The following is a 22,177-nucleotide window of genomic DNA, read 5'->3' on the forward strand; positions in this document are numbered from 1 at the left end:
AAATACCCCCAAAACCCTCTTGATCCCCTGAATACCTCTCCCAGCATGTGGCTGCAGGGCTCTCAGCTGGAATCGGAGCTAGTAATACTCCTCGTAGTTCTTGGGGTTGAGGCAGTAGAGGATTCCCCCGCCGAAGGAGAAGATGGTGCCCCCCCAGGCCAGGCCGTAGCCCCAGTTGAACTCGTGGTAGATCTTCAGGTTGATGCTCTCGATGAACTTGATGGGGTAGAGGACCAAGCTGCAGGCCTGGAGGACAACTGGAGGAGACATGCAGACGCTAAGTACAAGGTGAGGTATCACAGCTTAACACAACATAAATGTAGAAAAAGTTTGGTTTGTAGGGAGAAGTTGGATGGACACACATACAGTGGACTGAAAACAAACCAGAATAACTGAAATCTTCAACTGAAGTTAGGACAGCACGTGCTGTTACTGTGTCTTTATGGCTATTAATGAATATTTCAGAAGTTTACGGCTCTGCGATCACTTTACTGTTTCACTTGACACAGATTTAGAGTTTCCGGGCGGGACAGTGACAGTGACAGCTGACAGATGTTGTTAGGGCCTATTGTTTTTCAGAGGAAAACATCACAGACAGCTGTGCTCTCTTTTAATGATCCCGTGCTGCTGATAAATATTTATTAATCTTACGCTGACAGTTCTTGTGAGGGAAGCTTTGCCTGTATACACTGCTGGAGTCTAATAGTACGAGTGCCTGTAGTACCACACATAGCAGTAGTGGGATTAGCACTGCTTCTGGCTGCCTGGAAGTCCATGAGCCCTGTTAGTCAGAATCAGGTACAATGGTGCATAATCAAGGAACATAAAACATAAAGCTAGAAAATAGAGATATTTACAAATTTACAATATTACAAATGTGAGTGCCAGATACAAATCGACTATTGAATATATTTGCCATCATATTGGGAACAGACGCTCAGACATTTAGACATTAGCCTCACTATAGACTCCTAGTCTTGTTTCTGAATAGTGAAAATGTGTCTAAAAGGCAGAACAAATATAGCATTAAAACTAAACTACAGTCGGTATCTATGTTAGGTACAGCTGTTAGAACAAGACACCACCCTGGGCACCAGCTGGAAGAGGCAGAAGGGTTGTAAATGTTGAAAATATTTATGTACTGTGCAATCTATCAATTCCAAAGAAAAAAAAACAACAGCTGCACAATAATACCAATAAGTGAGTGAGCATGGAGGGAAGTATTTGTATTTACAGCTTCAGTACGCCATGTTAGACAGCAGGGTGTCAATATTTTATTTTCATATCAATTATTAATCAGTGAATCAAAAGTGCATTCGGAACAAACTTCTGTGAAGTCGGATGAGTTTGGGTTCATGGGATTTGGCCACAAACACTTTTTGTCTTTTTTAGCAGTCACATACAAAGCCGTTTAGAAATACTAGAAAAATAGCAGAAATTAGCATCGGCCGGGTTGAAGAGAGCCGCGTGCCCAGAGGGGATGTCATTTAGCTCTGTTTAGTTCATTTAGCACATTTTAGACAAACAAAATAAATCAAGCAGGATCAGACAAGAGGGAAGGAGAGGGGGTGATGGTGGAGGAAAGGAGGAGAGAGGAGGAAGAGGGTGGAAGGAATGAGAGAGCGTCACAGTTGGACTAAAGGGTCAAAGGAGACGAGTTTCTGGAGAGATGGAGGGATGAGGGGAGACGGGGGAGAATGGGCAGAGAGATAGGTGTATAAAAAAAAGGGGGGGGGGGTGGATGGCAGTGGAACAAAGGGGAACACATCAATCGTTAGTTCTTCAAAGGGAATTCATCTTGTGGGAACACAAACAGCTCTGGCACTTTCCTGCGTGGAAAAAAAAAAGCGTGGAATGCATAATATCTGAAAATACGCTAATATTAACACAGATGGTGCAAAAAAACAAGCCTTAAAGAGGTAGCTGGTCGTTAAGGAGCGTACGTGTGATCTATCATTCACTGAGGTTCTCTTTATAGTCCACCCGCAAAACACTCCGGGCTCAGCTTCCAAGATAGCGTTTACAGAGGTTGTTTGTGTCCCATCACGGGGAGAGCGAGAAGTTTGACAGCTACTGTTTTGTTTGTTTGTACGTTAAGAATTAATAGTTTACCGACCTCTGTTTTTCCAGCTCCGTCGTGCTAAATCATATAATTATAGCATTTTGGCTTTTTGCAAAGTAAAATGCTTCTCTAAAGTTTAATGGGGCGCATGGGGACATTTTGTTTGGCTTCCAGTCCGTGGTGCTGAAAATGACAAACAACATAATCCAGTTTTAACAACTTGTTCCAGTTTTCTTTATGGTGCGACCAGCAAGAAAACATATGATCACAAATGTTCTTTCAGCGGGTTTTCATCACTTTTAGCTTGCGCTAGCACCGCTAATAGTTTAAAGCCGCTGTTTTAAGGCTTTAAGGGATCTTCTTTCAAGTTATTTTGATGGCCTAACTTTTTGTTTTTAGAAAAACAAGACAACCTTGTTTAAACTGAACATTAGTGCACATTGGTCTGCCATCACATTTATATTGTGAACCACGAGGAGCGTTAAAGTTCAGGTTCAATGTTAAATCCAATCTATGCTTTAACATCCAAATTTCAGAGTTTCTATGGACAAATGTTGGGTTTGGTGTATGATCCATGATTCATTTAGATGTTTCTTTGTGTTTTAATGACTATATTACCATCATGTCACAGGTCTGCAGAACCTCCTGACCAGATTTCTTAGCAAAGGTGGGTAGAAAGTAAAATCATTAACCTCCATTACAGTGTTATGATGCGGTTAACAAGATGAGACACCACCACAGTAACAGTGCCTTTCTTATTCTTTTGGCAATCCAATCACGCCGTTTAAATAGTAACTTAACAGCAGGCTGTTTCAGCCAACATCACTGATAGCTGTGTTGTCCTGAGGTGTGTTCATCACACCTGTAGACACACTCAGCAGTGATGTCACGGTGTACTGTCCCATCCTGGGGTACACCACAACATCACTGCAGCAAGGTGAGACATTAAAATACGGCAAAAACCCGATTCCCAGTTGCTGTTAAGTTCTTAAAAGTTGTCGTGTTTGTGTCACAATTGGGCTTCATCCTTTCAGAGGCCCAGTAACACATTTGGTTTTACTTTCAGCACACGGTTTGGTTACCAAATCGCAGCAAGCAACAAGCATTTTGAAACTGCGACAGTTCAGATTCTTGCCTCTGACTGGATGCTTTTGTATAGTAATGGCTGCAGAGGCTTCATATTTTAAGCAAAGCCAAACCTCATAGGGAAAAAACATGATTTTGCATAAATCAAACTGAAATCATTTAAAGTGACGGCCAATACATAAACCTGTGGCATCATTATGTTTGTGTTTCTATGATAAATGCGCTGAGGACATCATAAGGAAATGGCTGAAATGAAGATTTCCAGCCACTTTGTATCTCTATATGTATTCGAGCTGGAAATGTCACACTGTTTGCAGAAAGGCTGTTCAATCATTACAGCATGCAAAAAGACTATTTGAATGAGCAGTCAAATGTCAATCCAAACATAACGAGGACGTTTAATTCCAGTCCATTACATTTTCAGCTCTCATCCGTGATTTTGTCAGTATTCTTCAGGGAAAGAAGACTTCCTATTCATGAGAAATCACTTAGCTTCTGTAAACCTCCCCACCATCCCTTTAAGTTAAGAAGCTTTCCTCTTTGGTGCTGCATCTCACTTCTGTGGTTTACACAGTAACTTTCCGACAGGCAACACATCCTGCTTTGCAAAACGCAACATTTCACGGCTTAAAAAAATGAAATTTTCCAATTATTCCGGGAGGTGAGGATGGGGAAAGCGCTGAAACTTGACAGTTGTTCGACTTGAGACTGGGGCTGAGTGGGGAAATTAAACGGACAGGCGTGACACTCGGCTTTGACCCCGCAGAGAAATACGATTTTCCCCAAATGAGTTTGAGGGCGAGAGGAAACGTGTGTGTACGTGTGTCCGTCTGTATTCAAGAATGTGTGTGTGCCTATTTAATGAGTGAGTAAGGATTATCATTTAAATGCATGTCAGTTTTCAATGTGATTACCCTGCAACCTTCCAGTTACCTTGTATAAATTGGCTGATTAAGTGTGTGTGTGTGTGTGTGAGAGTCATTAGGTGTGTATATTTTAACACTTAATGAGTGTGTGGCCTTCGACCCAGGACTGCTGTGATTGTGTATGGATTACAGGTCATTTTGTGTGCGTGTGTGCACTGAACCTGCAGCGAAGAGCATGAGGGCGACGGGCGCGTAGAATCGCCGTCTCGTGCCGATGCACACGGCAACCAGAGCGACCAGGAATGACATCAGCACCAGGGCTCCACCCCCTAGCAACAGGGCCAGCGTAGCAACCTGCCAGTCTGGAATGGGAAGGGAGGAGGAGGGACGTGGACACGGTGGGAAAGAGAAGAAGAAAGTGAGCAAATGAGTGAGAGGAAGCAAAACTCACGTAACATGTTGCGTTAAGGACGAATATACAGAGAACTTGATGAATAAATGCAATATAGTGAACAGGCGGCAGAGCTTAAAGAGGGAGTGGGAGGAGAGACGGAGCCACAAGAGACATATTATTTCATTTGGCATTTCATATTACTGCATATACCACCATCAAGTGTGTTGATTGGAGGAAGAATGAGGGAGGAGGTGAGGAAGGGAGGGAATGAAGAATGAAACAGGAAGGGGTGTAAGGAGAAAAGACAAAACAGAGAAAGAAAGAAGGAAGGAGAGCACAAGAGCATGGAAGTAATGAGGTCCAAGGAAAGATGGGATGTAGAAGAAAGACGGGGGATGGAGAGAGAAACAACAACAGTAGTGAAATTAAGGAGGCATGAACACAAAGGAGAGCGAAGGGACAAGAAGAGAGCGGGAAAGAATATGAAATGAAATGAATGAATGAAAGGAAGAAAGGTTAGGAGTGAAAAGGAGAGAAAGAAAGGAAAGGTAAGACATGCAGATAAAAGAATACAAGGATGGAAAGTAGAAGGAAAGTGAGAGAGAGGACGAGGTGAATCAAGAGTGGAAAGAAGAGGTATACATGGATGAAGGTAGAATGGACAACATCAGAAAATGGAAGGAATTAATAAAACAAAAGCACTGAAAGGTGAAAAGAAAGGAGGAATAAAGAAATAAGGGGTTGACGCACGAAGCACAGACGGTAAGGGGAAGGAAAGAAACACTGAGGACGATGATGACGATGGTTAGATTAAGGAAGCGTGAACAGATAGAAGAGTGTAAAGGAGGGCAGAGGGGTGAGAAGGGATGGAAAGAAGGAAGCAAGGGGAAAAGAGGGAAAGAAGAGAAAGATGGCAGGATGGAGGGAAGGGGAGAGGGTGCACAAAGTTAGAAAGAGAAAAAGAGTAAAATAAAGGCAATGAAAAAAAGGAAGCAAGGAGAGTAGGGTAGGAAGGAGGGAAGACAAGTAATGGGAATAAGTAAGAAAGGGAGTAAAGGAAGGAGAGAATGGAAGAAGGGAAAAAAGAAAGGTAAAACAGGCAGATGGAGGGGAGAAAAGGATGAAAGGCGAATTATTGAAGGGGAGAAAGGCAAGAGGGAAGAAATAAAAGAGCAAAGGAGGAGCAAATGAGTGAGCAAGAATGGAGGAACAAAGGGAGATGAAGAGAGGTTCGGTGGCAGCGAGGCGGTGAGCGTCTTCGAGAGGGTGATGGGCGATAAAAGAGGAGAAACATGCAAGTGGAGAGGCACCAGCATAATGTTACAAGGACAGAGAGAGGACAGCATGAAAAGAAATGCCAAACGGAGGAGAGGAGGAGGAGGAGTGGAGGCAGAGTAGGGGGGGAGGAGGAGGAGGAGGAGGAGGAGGAAAAGGAGGTGAGGAGGGCGTGAAGGGGCTGGGGACAGAGCAGCGCTGAGTGAAAGTAATGAAGAGGGAGAGAGAGAGAGAGAGAGAGAGAGAGAGAGAGAGAGAGAGAGAGAGAGCACTTAGTATACCTGAGCTGACAAAAAGCCTCGGCTAAAAAGCTTTGCCGGCATGTTATCAAAAATCTGTCCGCATTTCTATATAGGGAGCACTCTGAAACAGCACACACACACACACACACTCACACACACACAGAGGACACATGGTCAGACGGAGACACACCCATATCTAACGTCAAACTCAAGATTCATGAGCTTTCTGCTGCTGCTCCTGCTTTTTCTGCCTTCCTTTCTTAACGTGTTCAGGTGCGACCGTGTGTGTGGTCAATACCCCCCCCGACCCATCACAGCCATTTATTTTATAGGCTGAGGCAGCCAAGATGGCTGCATGCTGATGTGGAACACTGTGTTGAAGACCAACCGACTGCACTCAAAGCTTTCGTTGATGAGTGGTCGCTCTATTTTCCGACAGGATGTGGTGAAAGTTTCATTCACACTCGGCGCCACATCACATGTTGCGCTGCTCTGATTAGTTGTAGGTCCTATTGCATCCAGAGGTATTCTGGTCTACGCCCCGTTCATAACACCCAGAGGAAATTGAAAATCAACTGAGAAGCTCCAGGCTGATTGGGTTTGGTGATGTCAGACTACGGCGGCAGCACAAAACAAGGTAAAGTTGAAAAAGTTTGAACTTGAAAGCATCTTGGTCCACTCCTGACTGTCTGTTGGTCAGTTCTCCAAATAAGTTCGCTTTATAAAATTCTTTGCAAGAAACAAATGTGGATATCCTTAATGTTAATGCATCCCAACAAGTGAATGGACACATCAGTGCAAAATCACACCATTTTATATGCTGGTGTGACAGGGACACACACACACACACACACACACACACACACACACACACACACACACACACCTTGTCACTTAATCCATCTGGGCTCAAAGGGAGAAAACACATTTGACCATTCCTCTAACCTTTTATTCCACCTGTCTGCCTTCACACTGTGATCAGATGTGCTGCTGCCAAACTGGCCGGACTCGTGGAAGCTGCTGTCAAACCCAATTCTGTGCTTCCACTAAACTAGGACAGGAAATATCATTTAAAAAAAACATACATAAAGAAATCAAATTATCTGTAGTCCTTGGGGACATGCAGCTGCTCTTAAAAGGCAAACTTCAAACTGAAAATTCCATAGAAAACATCAATGACGCAGAAATGTAGCTGTCAGTACAGATGCACAGTGGTTGGCATCAGCAGCACACTGCAGGGCTGTTTAGGTGAATTCATAATTCATCATACAGCTGTTTAAGTTGTGTAAATACACATAACTCCTAAATTTACTGCTCTGGCACTGTGAAAAAAAAAAAAAAAAAGCTTCTGAAAGATGGGCGGTGGAGGGGAGAGATAAGGGAAGATGAGAGATTTCGAGGCAGGGGAGGGTAAGAGAGACGGAGACGGAGGTGAAAGATGAGACGCAGAGGTGGATAGTGGGAGGCAGGAGATGGAAGGAGGATATTAAAGATAAGCGAGAGCAGAAAGGAGAGAGGAGCAATAAAAGGGATGGAGCAGAAGCATCTTGTATTACAAATGCAAAACACCCAAAAACATTTTATTTTCAGTTTGAAGGAGCCTGCTGATTGGGACGGTGACGCTGGAGGCTGGTTCCTGGACAAACACTTATTCAGCTCTATTAAAATGACTCCTGGCAGAAAGTTATTCCCATATGAAAGCCCAGTTTGCATTTTGATCTGCCCATGCGGGTCAGTGTGCACGTTTGCTTCATATCTTAGCTAAAAGCATTTCAGGCAAAAAAAATAATCAGGATTTCACTCCAAAAAGCGGCGACACTGAGGCAAATCCTGCTGCCCGCCGAGAGTCGCCCTGCATAAGCAATGCAAGGCGGAGTGGAATGAGGGATGGGAGACGCGGAGGGATGAGACGCAGCGAGGTGGAGGGTTAAAACGAGGCTCTCGGGAGGCTCAGTTGGTTTATCGTTCATTCATATTTAACTTCCCTTCTAGAAGCACAGAGCCGGCTTCACTCTGTGCAGGCGGCATCAACCGGCATGCAAAATGAAAGGCTTCAAATAACCAATCAGAAGTGGAAACAAATGTCCTCAGCTCTAGTTCACTGAGCGTCACATCTCTCTCTGTCACACTCACACACACATGCAGAGTAAATGTGTGATCCATCAGTATCAGCGCTGCGAGGCGCCTAAATCAAACATTAGGGATATTGGTTATGCTTAACAAATTTAATGATTTAATGTCAAAATGATTAATATCCAACCTCTAATGACTATATTTCACATTAAAGCTCACTAAAATCTACGTTAATTCTAAACTATTGGGCAAATGAAAAACTGTGACCTCATGCTGATACATTTTTATACACGTGCAAGTTCACTTGTTTGAAACTAGTCACCCTGTGATTTATTGGGTCAATTAATGTCACATATCTTAGCTGAGAACATATTTGTCTCGTCTATCAATCATGTTTTCATTGAGACACACAAAGTGATCATTTGCTGTGTATCGGGCAGGAACTTTAGTTTAGATTTGGCCTGTGATTTCCTAATCCCCCCCCAGAAATGGTAACTAATGAATCATCTACACACATGAGACATCATCATCTTAAGCTGAATTTCACCAGACAGAAAAAAAGACATCGCAAACAAATAGTTAATTAATAGTTAATTGTGGTGAATGCTTCGCCACCCACACAAACACTTCACGTCATGCGCTTCTACTTTTGAATAAGTCATTGGAAAACACGACAGAGATGATTTTAACTCACTATTTATAGCCACAGACATTTATGTCTTACTGAAGTTGCACAAATGCATGATAATACCAGAACGTGCACATACCACACATACCAGTGCCGTCTTTAACTGATGAGTAACCATTGAATTTTATGATACTGGAAGAGAACTGTACTTAATGTGGACTCGTCATGATCCCAGTTCCCTTCATCAGCTCAGTAAATCCCTATATCCCCTATTTTCTAATTCAAACTTAAAGTTGTATTCTATATCTTTTGGTTTTGGAGTAAAATACTACAGTATGACACATCTTGCCCCTTTTTCTCTCTCACATTCTCTCTCTCTCTCTCTCACACACACACACACACACTTAAGATGGTAGCTTTAACTGTATAACTCTCCTTGCCGTTTTATCTTTCACACACATACCATATGTAAAGCCTTCTTTCTCTGCCTCTCACACACACACACACTATGGCAGCTTTGATTTTTAAAATTGCGTCATAGACATTGCAAGACATATAGGCAACTATAGAGTTTCTTCTGTCACACACACACACACACACACACACACACACAGTGCTGTGCTGTGAGAAATACCTCTTGCTGTAACGTGACTGTTTGCCATGTGACAGGATCACTGTCACATTTTTTTCTTTACTGTAAAGCCGTTCCAAGCTGTCACGCCGATTAGCTGCAGTGGTACTTTGGCTTCCTTTATCCAAAGCAGAAGTCCTGTCCTGTAGCTGCACATGTAAAACCAGGAGTACATCTGTTAGTTAGTCTTCATTTTACCATTTCACTCATGACATTAATTAAAACTCTGCTGAGGTTACTCCAGTCCTTGGCAATGCTAAAAAGCTCTGGGCTTCGGGGTGCTGAAGGGGCTCACAACTGCCTCAAGAGATAAATAAATGATAAAAACAATGCAGAGATAAGTGCAGACTGAGGAGCCAGAAGCACCCTCCATGTTCTATGTTCACTTGAGTTTCCATCTGCCTCAGATCAACTTTTTGGCAGGCAACCACACCAAGAACCCTGTGTGATTCAGGCACAGCTGGCAAAGCGAGGATCCGTTCATGAATTACTGGCTCCAGGACTTATCATAAGCGGCCTCTCTGAGCTCCTCCACTCTCTGCCCAGATTCACAGTTTGGTGATCTCTGACTTGACTTGACACCATCAGGTCAAAGTTTTCAGTTATCCTGGTTAATATCTCTCAACCTACCAGACGGAGCGGCACAAAATGCAATACACAATTATGTTAGTGCCATTACAAATTTCAATGTGTCCGATGTTTAAGTTTATGACCAAACACCTGCATCAGCCTCAGCCATATATTGTGTTCAGTGCTGATTAGCAACTGTTAGCAGGATGACACGCTAAGATGGAGAGCATGGTAAACATTATACCTGGTAAACATCAGTATGCTTGCATTGCCACTGTGAGCATGTTAGCTCGAAGCACCATAGTGCTGAGTATCAGCTGCATATAAGAAGTAGATCCCCAGAAATGTAATTTGGAGGTACTTGAGGGGTCCTGGGTGTTAATTCAGAGGGCTGCAACCGCCTGCATATCGTACAGTGGATGTAAAATGTTTGAAGGTCTCAGATTTAATCAAAGACCAATTTTATAACCAAAACATGAGGCTTACAAAGCAGCCTGTTTCCAAGTAAGCATGGCAGATGAAAGTTGAAAAACATGAGGAGTATTAAAAAAAATACCAGAGGAATGACTGTATTTAAGACAATTTTGTTCTTTTATGTCCATAGATAATTTAGAATTTGTATATTTTAAGACTTTTACAGGCTTTTTATGTGCTGCCACATGCTGCCGCTGTGATACCATAAATGCTTTGAAGAAAGCTTGATTTGCATCCACCAAATGGATTATGTGTGTTTGGGCACATGCACATCCCTCTCCCCATCATACCCCCAGTGTGTGTGTGTGTGTGTGTGTGTGTGTGTGTGTGTGTGTGTGTGTGTGTGTGCGTTTTGGGGGTAGCGAATGGGAGTTGTAAGTTCCTGGCTATTCCCCTGTCTGTCTGCCTGCCACAGAACTGAATGCCACATCATTTCCCATTCCTCGTTCAGCTGCTACAAATAGAACGGGTGTCTCTGGGGCCGCGGCTCACTGAGAGGAGAGACGGAGTCAGAGGAGAGGAGGGGAACGGAGGGAGGGAGGGAGGGAGGGACAGAGGAGGAGAAGAGGGAGAGAAGGAGAAGGGGGAGAGACTTGACCCTGGAGAAAATGGAAACAGAGGGGGGCTGGAGAGAAGAAAGATGGAGAAATTACAAAGGGAAAATGATTAACATTAGAAATGTAACGATGAAGCCCTCAGGGAGGAGAGAGGGACAGTAAGGAGGAGCGAGAACAGAGACAAAGGGGAGTGTGGAAAAAACAAAAAAAGGAGGAGGGCTGAGTATTGAGAAAGAGACAATTCATTTAGAGATGAAAAGAGCCAGAGGAGTAAAAATGGATGGATCGATACACTGATGGAGAAAGATGAGTAGGGCAGGGAGCACTTATGGAGGTTTTTAGGTCTTAAGCGGTGACTGATCTCAAATCTGTGACATCAAAGACTGGTTAATGTGGGTCAGAACAGGCCAGAACTTAGACCACTTCCCTCCCCATTTGTTTCTAATCACATCTGCCTGCACAATTGAGCACATCTTTCGGCATTTATTCTTAAATATCCAAAGATTACCACATGCAAAAGTTGAAAAAGCTTATCCCATCTAATAATTCGCAATGAAAGAGTATTCCTGTTATAATAGTGGAAGACAAAGAGAGAGCATAATGTGGTTTCCTTGCTTTTCTTAATAGCATCTCAGGCTGTAACCAAATCCAGCAGAGAGCCAGGGAAATATCTCAAGGTCAAGTGAATGACAAACCTATTGGTAGCAAAAGCACATCTTTTGTTCAACTCATTGTGCCTCATTTGAAGCGCCTGCTGACTGTGAGAGGCACCGAAAAACAGACATGTTTGCTTACTTGATTGAGTGTAAAAGCGTGAAATCCGAGTCGTAAGAAAACAAAGTGGAAAAAGGGAAGGGGAAGAAAGGGAGGGGGAGAGGCAGAGCGGACGAGAGGAACAACAAGAGGGGTGAATGAACGCGGGAGGAGGAGGTGGAGGAGGTGGAGGAGGTGGAGGAGGTGGTTGAGCCTGACGGGAGGATGCGAGGAGGGAAGAGAAGGAGTGACTGTGAGGCAGAGAGGGAATAAAGAGAGGAAGAAAGTAGGTTGGCTTCCAGGTGGAACTTCATAGGGTTCAAACACCTTTCAGTGCACTGTAATACATCTGTGTGTGTGTGTGTGTGTGTGTGAGGAAGAGAGAGACAGGTGGAGGTTCCTCTGGTCTACCTATAAGGCCATACGTCCACTACGAGAACTCCAGGATTTCCGTGTGACTGGTGAAGTATAATGAGAGGAACATGTAACACCGCCTCACCTGTGTGTTAAAGCCAAAGCTTTTTGTCTTTGTGGAACCTAAACGTGTGTTACAGCTGGATTTAATGTGCGCTAGAACAACAAACCCGCAGCGGTTACCTATTTTACACATCCAGCAGACACACAGCAACAGTCATCTTGTAAAACAGTAATCACACCAGCATCCAGATTCTAATTATGACTGTGAAATCACATGTTCGTGAAAGCTCCAAAATATCAGACTTGGCACTTGATATGGAAGGAGCATAAAACCGGCCAAACATGGCTGCCTCGCCTCAGCCAGAGTCTGTCGTTCGGCGGAATTAGATTTAACTTAACCCTAACGTGACCAATCCTGTGATCACAGAAGCGTCCTGAGTTGTTAAACAGCACAGGAATTCATCCCTTCTCTATCGTCCGTCCCGCATGCTGCGAACGTGGGAGGTGCTTTCAGCGCACGTCGTTCCCCATCTCACTGCGGGCAGTCTCTAATAAAGCCATAAAACACCTCATGTCGCTCTGTCTGACTTGATAATGCTGCTGCTGGGACTTTTACACAGTGATTCTGGTGCACTACAACTGTGTCAGTTAACAAAGTAACTCTAGTTCTGTTCTACTCTGCTAAGTGAGATGCTTTTGTTTTTCCATTTCAGTCCAATTCATCAGAAGCTAAAGATTCATTACTCTGATTGGAGTATTACATGATCCACCTCTGCACACATTACAGCATTTTGCTTGTTTCTGGAGGTGAGGGCAGTTCCACAGACGGTGCATTTGTCTGGATTCAGCCCTTAGATGCACACTTTGGGTCTTGAAAGGCCATGAACATAAAGCACACATCTCCAATCTCTTAAAGTCTAATCCTTTCATTTTACTCAATTAAGCCCTCAAGTCCCTGAGTTTAATGAGTTTCTGTTGTTAAAATAGATCAACATTTAGAGTCACACAGTTTCTCTGAAACTGTATTATGTCTTTAAAGAGCTAGTGTATGTAAAAATGACATTTTGGTCATGATATGCAGACAAAGCTGTGACTGTAAAGTCGTTGATATTTTATAGTTTCACGTCAATCACAAACTGCACGCACAGTTTGCTCTTGAGTAACTGTAATAAGAAGCATGAATCAGCAGTTAAGATGGCGAGTCAGAGTTCGCTTGAAGTCGAACTTCATGCAGAAAATTTGAGTCGACTTGTTTCGGTCCCGCGAGCAAATCCACTAATCACAGCAATTCACCTGGAATGAATTGATTTAGCTGTAAAGTTCGGTCATTTTAAATGCTGGTGTGATTGGGCCTGTACATATCCAGACACAAAGAGGGATCTGTGCATTTGAATGTATAAATTGATACATATCAACGCCTGTAAATGTTATAAAGCTGTATGTTTTTGAACAGTAAGGTGGTCAACCTGGTTCAAACACCCCTGCCAACCCGAGCTGGGGCTGCGCTGTGGTAGCTCTGCTTTCTAAAGCAGGGATGGTGAAAAGACTGATTTCCTGCGGCGCTCAATTCAGTTTCATTTATTAAAAAAAGATCATCACAACGGAATGAAAAGGATGAGCTAAATTAACAGAAACTGCTGTCTTTGTGAGCAGAACAAGCCGAGGGAGCTGGCACAAGCAGGGAGTGATTTATTTTTTAAGATCAGTGTGTGTGTGTGCGTGTGTGTGCGTCGGTGAGGCTCACACACACTTTCAAGCCGACACACACCTGTCGCGCCAAGACATCTAATTAGAGCCCTGGTCTGGAGTCTGGATGTGTGTATGTGTATGGAAATGGAAGAAAGAAAGAGAGGAAGTGCTTAAAGTCACAAAGTATGTCAGTGTGTGTGTGTGTGTGTGTGTGTGTGTGTGTGAGCGCACAGGTCCTAGGAGAGGAGGTGTGGAGATGTAACAACAGAGAAATCAGAGTGTGACATGAAATATTCAGCTGGGCTTCAGAAGAGACTGTCCAGAAATAGGTCAGCTCAACATGGTAGCCTCTTATTGGCACAAACACACACAGATACGCCAATCTACACACACACACACACACACACACACACACACACCCAGACACCCCTTCTGTCACACAAATACACATACAGTCAGACATTCATTCGCTTGCAAACAAATAAACACAAACAGACGCAGAAACACACACACACACAGAAGCCCATCACACCTAGATAGACAGACAGACAGACAGACAGACAGACAGATAGATAGATGGTGTCTGGTCCAGTGTCTGACACTTTAAAGACCCTTTAAATGATTCCTTTTTAATGCCCCCAAGTGTAATTAGCACCAGTCAGCTCCTCGTGTCACAGCGGTAGTAAATAAAGCCACTTTATCTCCAAATAAAGTGATGCTTGTAAACTCCCGTTTCCCTGGAAACCAATCCAACATCCAAGAGCAACCCGACCTCTCCTGCAACAAAACTGCGAGACCTCTCCCGGGCACGACAACAAGGCCGTCTTCTAGACAACAAAAGAAAAAAAAAAAAGAGCGAGGCGGGATGAGCTCTATATAATCGAGCCAGCCAGCCCCTCCATCTCCTGTGTTGACAAATGAATTCATTAGGCAGCACCCACGAGAGTTGATAGACTTCACCGTGAAGGTGGTGGCAGTTCTGCAGAGTTAATGATCTAGATGGTCATCATTGTGAAGTACAAAAACAGGCGTCATTTATTTTAGTTTTATTTCCCCAGAATGGCTGAGTGGTATGTTCAGGTGTCTAAACAGTTTCTAGTGCACAGTCTGATAAGCAGGGGGAAACCATGGTCATCCTCCATCAGGCCTTATAACACACACAGAGATGCCTTCTCACCATTCAGCTTTAACATAACTTCAAATAGCATTTTCAGACTGGAACTAACTTTGCTTTCATACTAAATGTGATCTATGATTAATTTGTAACCATAATTATGTAAATATAGTTAATCAGTTAATGGTTTGATTCATAAAATGTTAGAAAAATGGCTTTCACAGAAGATTCCTCAAAAGAAACCATGAAATATTCAGATTTGAGAAGCAGGCTGCCTTTTAGATTTACATTTAATTGATTATCGAGAGTGTTACCAACTAATTTCTCTCCGAGTTATCAACATTTCAGCTCTAATGCTTCATAATTTTACTGTTAGCAGCCCACTGTCTGACAGGCATCCACCTCAGTTTCTCCTCTAGCAGCTCCCTGTTAGACCTGTGGCAGTCAGCCACTTGTGCGCCCATTAACACCAGCGTTGGTATTCACCACACTCTGGTGTGTTTTCAAAATGTCACGTCTGCAGCTTTTAGAGTGGGCTGAGAAGGAATGTGAGGGGGAAGTCACTGGCAGGTGGAGCCGGGTAAAACAAACTGCATCACTTTCAGTTCAGAGCAGTGGGTTTGGATTTATTTCTTTTTTTCCTTCGTGGTTTTCAAATAAAAGAAATGCTGAAAATGTGAGTGTGATTCGGTTTGAAGTGCAGTCCAGCCTGGCTAAACCCCTTCATTTCACCTCCACATTAATGAAAGTGGAGATCCCAGTGGAGTCCCAGGTTGACAGGGACTGTCAGGACGAGGCTTTGTTAAGGCTGGATAGAGGCAGCGGGGAGTCACAACTGCTCAGGACAAAGCCTCCCCAAGGTTTGAATAGAGTCAACACATTATTGTCTTTGTCCTCTCATCTGGGAATGCCCTTCTGGAGGTGAGGAAGCTCCCCTCCAATCACCGCCACCAGCTTCAGCATCATTCAGGACCAATCTTTGTTCTCAACTACATAAAAAGCTCCCGTGAATGCGCCACAGAGGACGCACGGCGGGTGCCCATATCCTCCCCGGTGCGCACGGGACAGGAGACAAGCAGCGGTTGTTAGGATTCCCTGAGCCCCCCCACATTGTGACTTTTCCCTTTCCCCCCTCTCCTTACCTGCTCCCAGCGTGGTGATGCACTGCCAGTTGTCGGTGCTCGCCGGCTTCCAGCAGGACTCCCACAGGGACAGGTAGTACTGGTCGTCGGCGGTGACCCACGCCGGACTCATCACGGCTCCCACGTCCAGGCAGAGCGCCAGGAAGACGCACACCAGCCCGACCAGCTTGAGCGGCGTCAGCGGGGAGCTGCGCGCCGACTCCTCCGTCTCGGTGACAGCAGACGACATGGCGGGGCTGGAGAGGCGAGGAGAAGAGAGGACCGGTTCAAAACCTTGGGTGAGTGTCGACGTGTGTGTGTGTGTGTTGGTCTGTCCCTTCCAGACGGGGTGAGGATGTGTGCCAAAGTCGGACGTGGAGGTGCGAGCTGGGTGCTGCTGCTGCCGCTGCTGGTGCCGCCGCAGCCGCCTGCGTTGCGCGCTGGACGGACGCTGCGCCTGTGAGCGCCGCTGCCGCCGCGCACCGGAGATCTCCACCGTTTACTGCGCTGACGTCAAGGCTCCCAGGGATCAGCAGGTGCTACAGGGTCCTAAAGAGAGAGACAGAGGGGCAGAGACACACACACACACACACAGGGCCGTAGACAGGATTTCAGGAACACAGAGGTCCTGTGAGCAAACCAAAAGATTTGAACCAGCTACCAGCCACTGCCTCTGCAGCTTTGTGGGTGTTTCTATTAAAAACTACTTTACAACCCACTATAAAGCCCTCAGATCTCAAATGTAAATATTTGCTGAATGGGCAATCTTTGAGTTCTGTGTTGTTGGGCAGACGAAACGACATTTGAAGATGACAGCTTGGGAGCTGGGAAACTATAATGGGCTATTCTCTGATATTTGATAGAACAAATGAAAAAAAATTCAGATTAATACTTAATAAAATAACTTCCACTATTTTCCTCACTTCATTAAATCCCTGAAACTTCCACAAGTATTGCTGAGTGTCCTCAGTGGTGTACAGCCCTGTGGCAATAATTAGTGTGAATGCTCCAGAGCATTCACACTAATGCCGCTAATTAGTGTGAATGTTCCAGAGCATTCACACTATATGTTCTTCTACTGAAATATTTTGCCGCGCTTCTCCTCCCACACCGTTCAAGGTATGAACGTCATTCAAACTGCTAAATGTGCAGCTCAATCGGTAATCGAGTGCTATGACTTTTCTCATTCATAGTTTCCATAATATTCAGTATGAAATTTTTGCTCGTGGTGCGTTATGAGTCCATGGAGGTGAATGGGGAGAATCGTCGGAATTTCCATTCGTGCTAAAGCGGTGACGTCATCGCTAGAGCGTGGAGGAGTGGAAAAATCACATGAAGCTTTTGTCTTTAACTCCCTGCTGTGTCCGAACCGTTTCGCCCACAGTCACAGTTTATCATCACTCAAAATGTAGCTTAAGTCTTTGGACACGCAGTCATGTGGCCCAGAACACGCAGGGCATCCCACGAGCCTCGGAGCGACGGGAGCACCGACCGAACGGCTCATTGACTGCCATGTTAAAATGACAGAGGAGGGAGGGAGAGAGAAAAACTTCTTTTACCTGCTAGCAAGCGCTCATTTCACAAGATAGATAAAATGTAGATAAACATGACTAGTTTAAGACCATGTAAGCATTTCAGCTGCTGGACCGTTTTTGGTGCCACAGCCCCAAAGCACCAGGACACAACTTCAACTCAACCCTCATTGACTCTAATGTTATTTCAGCTCTGAAATCTGTGACCAAACCCACAAAGTTTGGAATTTTAAAACTGTGAAATCAAGGTCATTTTTCAACTTTATCCAAACAAATAACACATTTTCGTGTTCAGCAGAGTCTTCTGCTGCTCATGGTGGTGGTTCAGCTCTAAATCACAGCTTTAATTTTATTCCCTCCTTTATCTCATTTTACATGAGTGTGTATGTGGTGGCGTCATCGGCGCTTTCTTCAGTACCGTTACAAACGGGTCAAACAGAAGCAGCAGCTTAATAAAAACCTGTGAGCCACCAGGTGGCAGCAGAGCTGCCATTCAGCATGTAAAGCTTTTCTTCAGGAATTGCAATTTTTCTATTTCAAATAATAAAATTCAGTGATGCTGTTGACTGGATCAAAGTCCGATGGCCAAACGAGTGATTTCACAGTTTGCGACGCTAAAAAACATTTAGACTGATTTACAGACATCTCTGGCTACTATGTACAATTGGCATCAAATCCTTGAGCACTTCCTGGGGGCGTGGTTTGATGTTGGGGCGGCCATTTTGTTGAAACTTGTAAATAAATATGATGACACGTCATCATTCAAAATGGTTCTGACGCCTCAACATTCTAAAATGCTCTGATGACTCATCAAAGACATTTAGAATGTTGACCCTCAGTTTGAGTATATATAAGGTACAAGTTTGAAAACTCACCAGTTTCATACTCACAGATACACACAGCGATCAGATATCAGATACACACAGCGATTTTGGGAAAGCGATTTTGGTTAGCGATTTTGGATAGTGATTTCAGCCAGTTCTTCAAGACAGTTAGTCTACAGAGAACATCAATGGAAGGAATCAACCATCCCCTTCGCAGCCGGACGTGGCAGCCGACTCAAAACAAGCCGAGGAGGCAGCCATGTCAAAACGAGCCGAGGGGGCAGCCGCCTCAAAACGAGCCGAGGGGGCAGCCGCCTCAAAACGAGCCGAGGGGGCAGCCACCTCAAAACGAGCCGAGGAGGCAGCCGCCTCAAAACGTCAACAGGGGGCAGCCGCCTCAAAACGAGCCGAGGAGGCAGCCACCTCAAAACGTCAACAGCGGGCAGCCATCTCTACACCAGCAGCTGCATCAAGAAAGACAGAAGAGGTTCAAGGCAGAAGGTGATGTGGACATCTTCAAGTCTAGGCTCCAGGAGGCAGAGAAGAAATTACAAGAGGAGCGCAACTGGAGATGCAGGCGAGAAAATGAGGTGGAGATGCTGAAAGAAGAAATCAAGAGTCTCTCCTCCACAGCCGAGCCCCAGGACCAGTCAAACAACAGTGGCAACCCGGATCTTATTAGGGATCTAGAAGCTCGGGTCCTGGGTGAAAGAAAGAAGGCTGACTCCTTCAAACAAACACTTGTAGAAGTCCTGCAACTTTTTAGGGAGAGAATCGACAAGGACATCACCCTGATTTTAGAGCTGACAGCCAAAAACATCTCCCATGGCAACGTGATGCAGGGGCTGAAAAATGACCAGAAAGAGGTCCGCAGACTGACGGCTCAGCTTGAGGATGTAAAGAAGCAGCTGGATGAGAAGACCAGCTCCGAACTCAAGCCTGCATCTAGTCTGCAGACTCAGACTGTTGAGCAGTTTGAGGAGGTCAAGAAGCAGCTGGAGGAAAAGACCAGTGCCGAACTTGAATTGGCCTCCCAGTTGAAGACTCAGCAGGAGGTCTGCAGACTGACTGCTGAGGAGCTGAAGGAGGTCAAGAAGCAGCTGGAGGAGAAGACCAGTGCAGAACTCAAACTGGCCTCCCAGCTGAAGACTCAGCAGGAGGTCTGCAGACAAACTATCGAGCAGTTCGAGGAGGTCAAGAAGCAGCTGGAGGAGAAGACCAGCTCCAACCTTGAACTAGCCACCAGTCTGCAGACTCAGCAGGTGGTCTGCAGACTGACTGATGAGGAGCTGAAGGAGGTCAAGAGACAGCTGGAAGAAAAGACCAGCGCCGAGCTTGAGCTGGCCTCAAGTCTGCAGACTCAGCAGGAGGTCTCCAGACTGAGTGCCGAACAGTTTGAGGAGGTGAACAAGCAGCTGGAAGAGAAGACCAGCGCCGAACTCAAGCTGGCCTCCCAGCTGAACACTGAGCAGGAGGTCTGCAGACTGACTGCTGAGGAGCTGAAGGAGGTGAAGAAGCAGCTGGAAGAAAAGACCAGCGCCGAACTGGAGCTGGCCTCCCAGCTGAAGACTCAGCAGGATGCCTATCAGGCACTGGAGAGGGAAGTGGAGATGATGTGTGAGCTGACTGCAACAACCTCCCCACCGGAGAACGCAGACACTCCTGAGAACATCCAGGAAACAGAGGAGCACATCTCAACTTGGAGGCTCTTCAAGAAAGCTCTGACGCCAAAACACCGGCGCAAGTACAAGAGCAAGAAGAAGGTCCAGGACCTGGACTAACACTCACACACACACACTCTCTCTCACACACACACACACACACACACACACACGGGAACGGGTTTTCTCCGGGTGCTCCGGTTTCTCCCACATAGACAATAATTGGAATAAAATACAAATAGATAAATTGTACCTGTATTGTTGTATTTCTGTAGAACATTGTTCATCATCCTTCATGCTCTTGTCTCACTGTTCATATCATAGTGTGATCAAATACTGGTTTTCTATCAAGGGTTGAATTATTGGCTGAAATTGTGAAAACTGAGAAAAAACACATAATTACAGTGGAAATCAAATATACCTGCACACTGTTAAAAACTTAGAATGAAAGTATGATAACTGTTCTCAAAGTGTCAAAGTGTTGAACGAAGCAGAATTAATAAGGGATCGTATCAGGGACGTGCGGTCATCATGAAAAGTAAAAAAACAAATAATGATACAATAAAATAAATATTAATATTTGTTAAGTGACCTGTGCAATAAATGTCACTTCTGTACAATTCCAATAATTTCAATCATTTTTAAAAATCAAAATAGCTAAATGTGCATATTTCCTGTTAAATTACAGGGAAGCGCGCTAAGTGAGGCAGAGGCGAGTTCAGCCTCCCCTCAGATTGTGTAATCCCTCCCAAACTGGGATAAACTCATGCCTTTTGCTTTCTCACTGTTTGACACCAATGTTAAGTTTGAACACTGTAAAACATCACAGCCCCTTTTAGTTTCTCTTTAACTCAAAGTGCTCGGATATGTTTTAGAATTTTAACTCAGTTATTCTAGTTTATTGTAGGTTAAATTTACATTCATCATCTTGTCTACTTGACAATGTCAGATTGACTGAACTTGCTTTATCAAGTTATCAGTTAAAAAGAAAGAAAAGAAAAATGGTGAAAGTGACGTCTTCAAGCTACAGAGAAAAAATACTTGCTTCTGCATTTGATTCTGAAAAAAAAACACCTTTAAAGTAACGGCAAGGTTGAAACAACTTGTTATATCCTGGAGATACGCCATGTTTTAACTTGGACTAAAGCATATAGACATAGACATAGATATACCTGCACCCCAACCGATGTGTTCAAATGTCCTTACTGACCCTGTTTTGTTTTGTTTGTTTGTGTGTTGTGTAGTTTTTTTGTATTATATATTATTTCATATTTTGGGTGGACTTCAGGTCTGAAGTGTTGCTGCTGAAAAGCGTTCACACTGTTCTTATCCTCTTTATTAGTCACACATTTTCTTCTTACGTACGTTTTTTGGGACTTAACAACTCCTTCATACTTTGTGCTACAGAAACCATTCAAACATCAAAATGTTCAGCTCGTTGAGGACATTCAACTGTGACTTTGAAACATTTCAACCTTTTTAAACTTTTGAAAATATTCAGCTTTTTTCAACTTTCATTTAACATTGAAGTCTGTGGGCTGAATGTTCAAATCATCCTCAACGTCCTCCACTTTGAAAGGTTATAGCTTCCTCATACTTTCAGCTAGAGACTTCATTCAACTTTTAAACAGGTCACCTGTTATGTTACCACATAATTCAGCTTATTGATATCATTTACAGATTTTACAATATTGACAATATCAGTTTTAGTTTTATGTCTTTTTCCCTTCTCATATTTTATGGGTGTGTATTGCGCTGCCTAGAGTGGGTGACGTCATCACCAGAGCAAAGAGGAGCATTAAAATCGTCAGAAACTTTTGTCTTTATCTCGCTCTCACGCCCAACGTGTGTCACTCACACTCACCATTTATACATCGAAACATAGAAAAAATCGTGCTCGTCGCAGTGATGTGGCCACGGAAAGAAAAGAACATACATTCAAATCAGGGAAGCTTAAACCATGAATTACAGTTACAAAAGGCAGCAATGCAGTGTGACGTCAGCTATTCAGCAGGCAGCATTCACACTGCAGTTTCTTCAGGAATTGCAAATTTTCTAGTTACATGATAATGTGTTAAAACTGACAGTAGAGTCACAAAAAGTCATGACATTTGTAAGAAAAATGATCTCATATGTTCTTTTTTTTGTTTTGTCTTTTGACTCCTGGATATGGAAAAAGTCTCATAATCATAAACTGTATAAAAGAAT

At 44.1% G+C, this 22,177-nt stretch overlaps 1 protein-coding gene across 1 annotated transcript; it reads right to left on the minus strand.

Annotated features, from left to right (window-relative positions):
- Positions 1 to 37: 37 nt before the first annotated feature.
- Positions 38 to 16,238, minus strand: LOC139223842 (transmembrane protein 47-like). The gene is made up of 3 exons (XM_070855846.1): positions 15,974 to 16,238; positions 4,236 to 4,376; positions 38 to 257 (listed from the first exon to the last, which is right to left on the minus strand). Exons 1-3 carry the CDS (start codon positions 16,200 to 16,202, stop codon positions 79 to 81), a joined length of 549 nt encoding a protein of 182 aa, XP_070711947.1. The 5' UTR covers positions 16,203 to 16,238; the 3' UTR covers positions 38 to 78.
- Between the last annotated feature and the right edge of the window lie 5,939 nt (positions 16,239 to 22,177).

The sequence above is a fragment of the Pempheris klunzingeri genome, chromosome 24 (genome assembly GCF_042242105.1).
Source record: "Pempheris klunzingeri isolate RE-2024b chromosome 24, fPemKlu1.hap1, whole genome shotgun sequence".
Classification (NCBI taxonomy): domain Eukaryota; kingdom Metazoa; phylum Chordata; class Actinopteri; order Acropomatiformes; family Pempheridae; genus Pempheris; species Pempheris klunzingeri.

What these genes read in the sequence shown, in the direction of transcription:
- LOC139223842 (XM_070855846.1), bottom strand. Translation starts at nt 16,202, where the DNA reads ATGTCGTCTGCTGTCACCGAGACGGAGGAGTCGGCGCGCAGCTCCCCG. An exon ending in CATCACCACGCTGGGAGCAG is followed by an intron (nt 4,377 to 15,973) that starts GTAAGGAGAGGG and finishes TTCCCATTCCAG; the next exon opens with ACTGGCAGGTTGCTACGCTG. An exon ending in CCTCATGCTCTTCGCTGCAG is followed by an intron (nt 258 to 4,235) that starts GTTCAGTGCACA and finishes TGTCTCCTCCAG; the next exon opens with TTGTCCTCCAGGCCTGCAGC.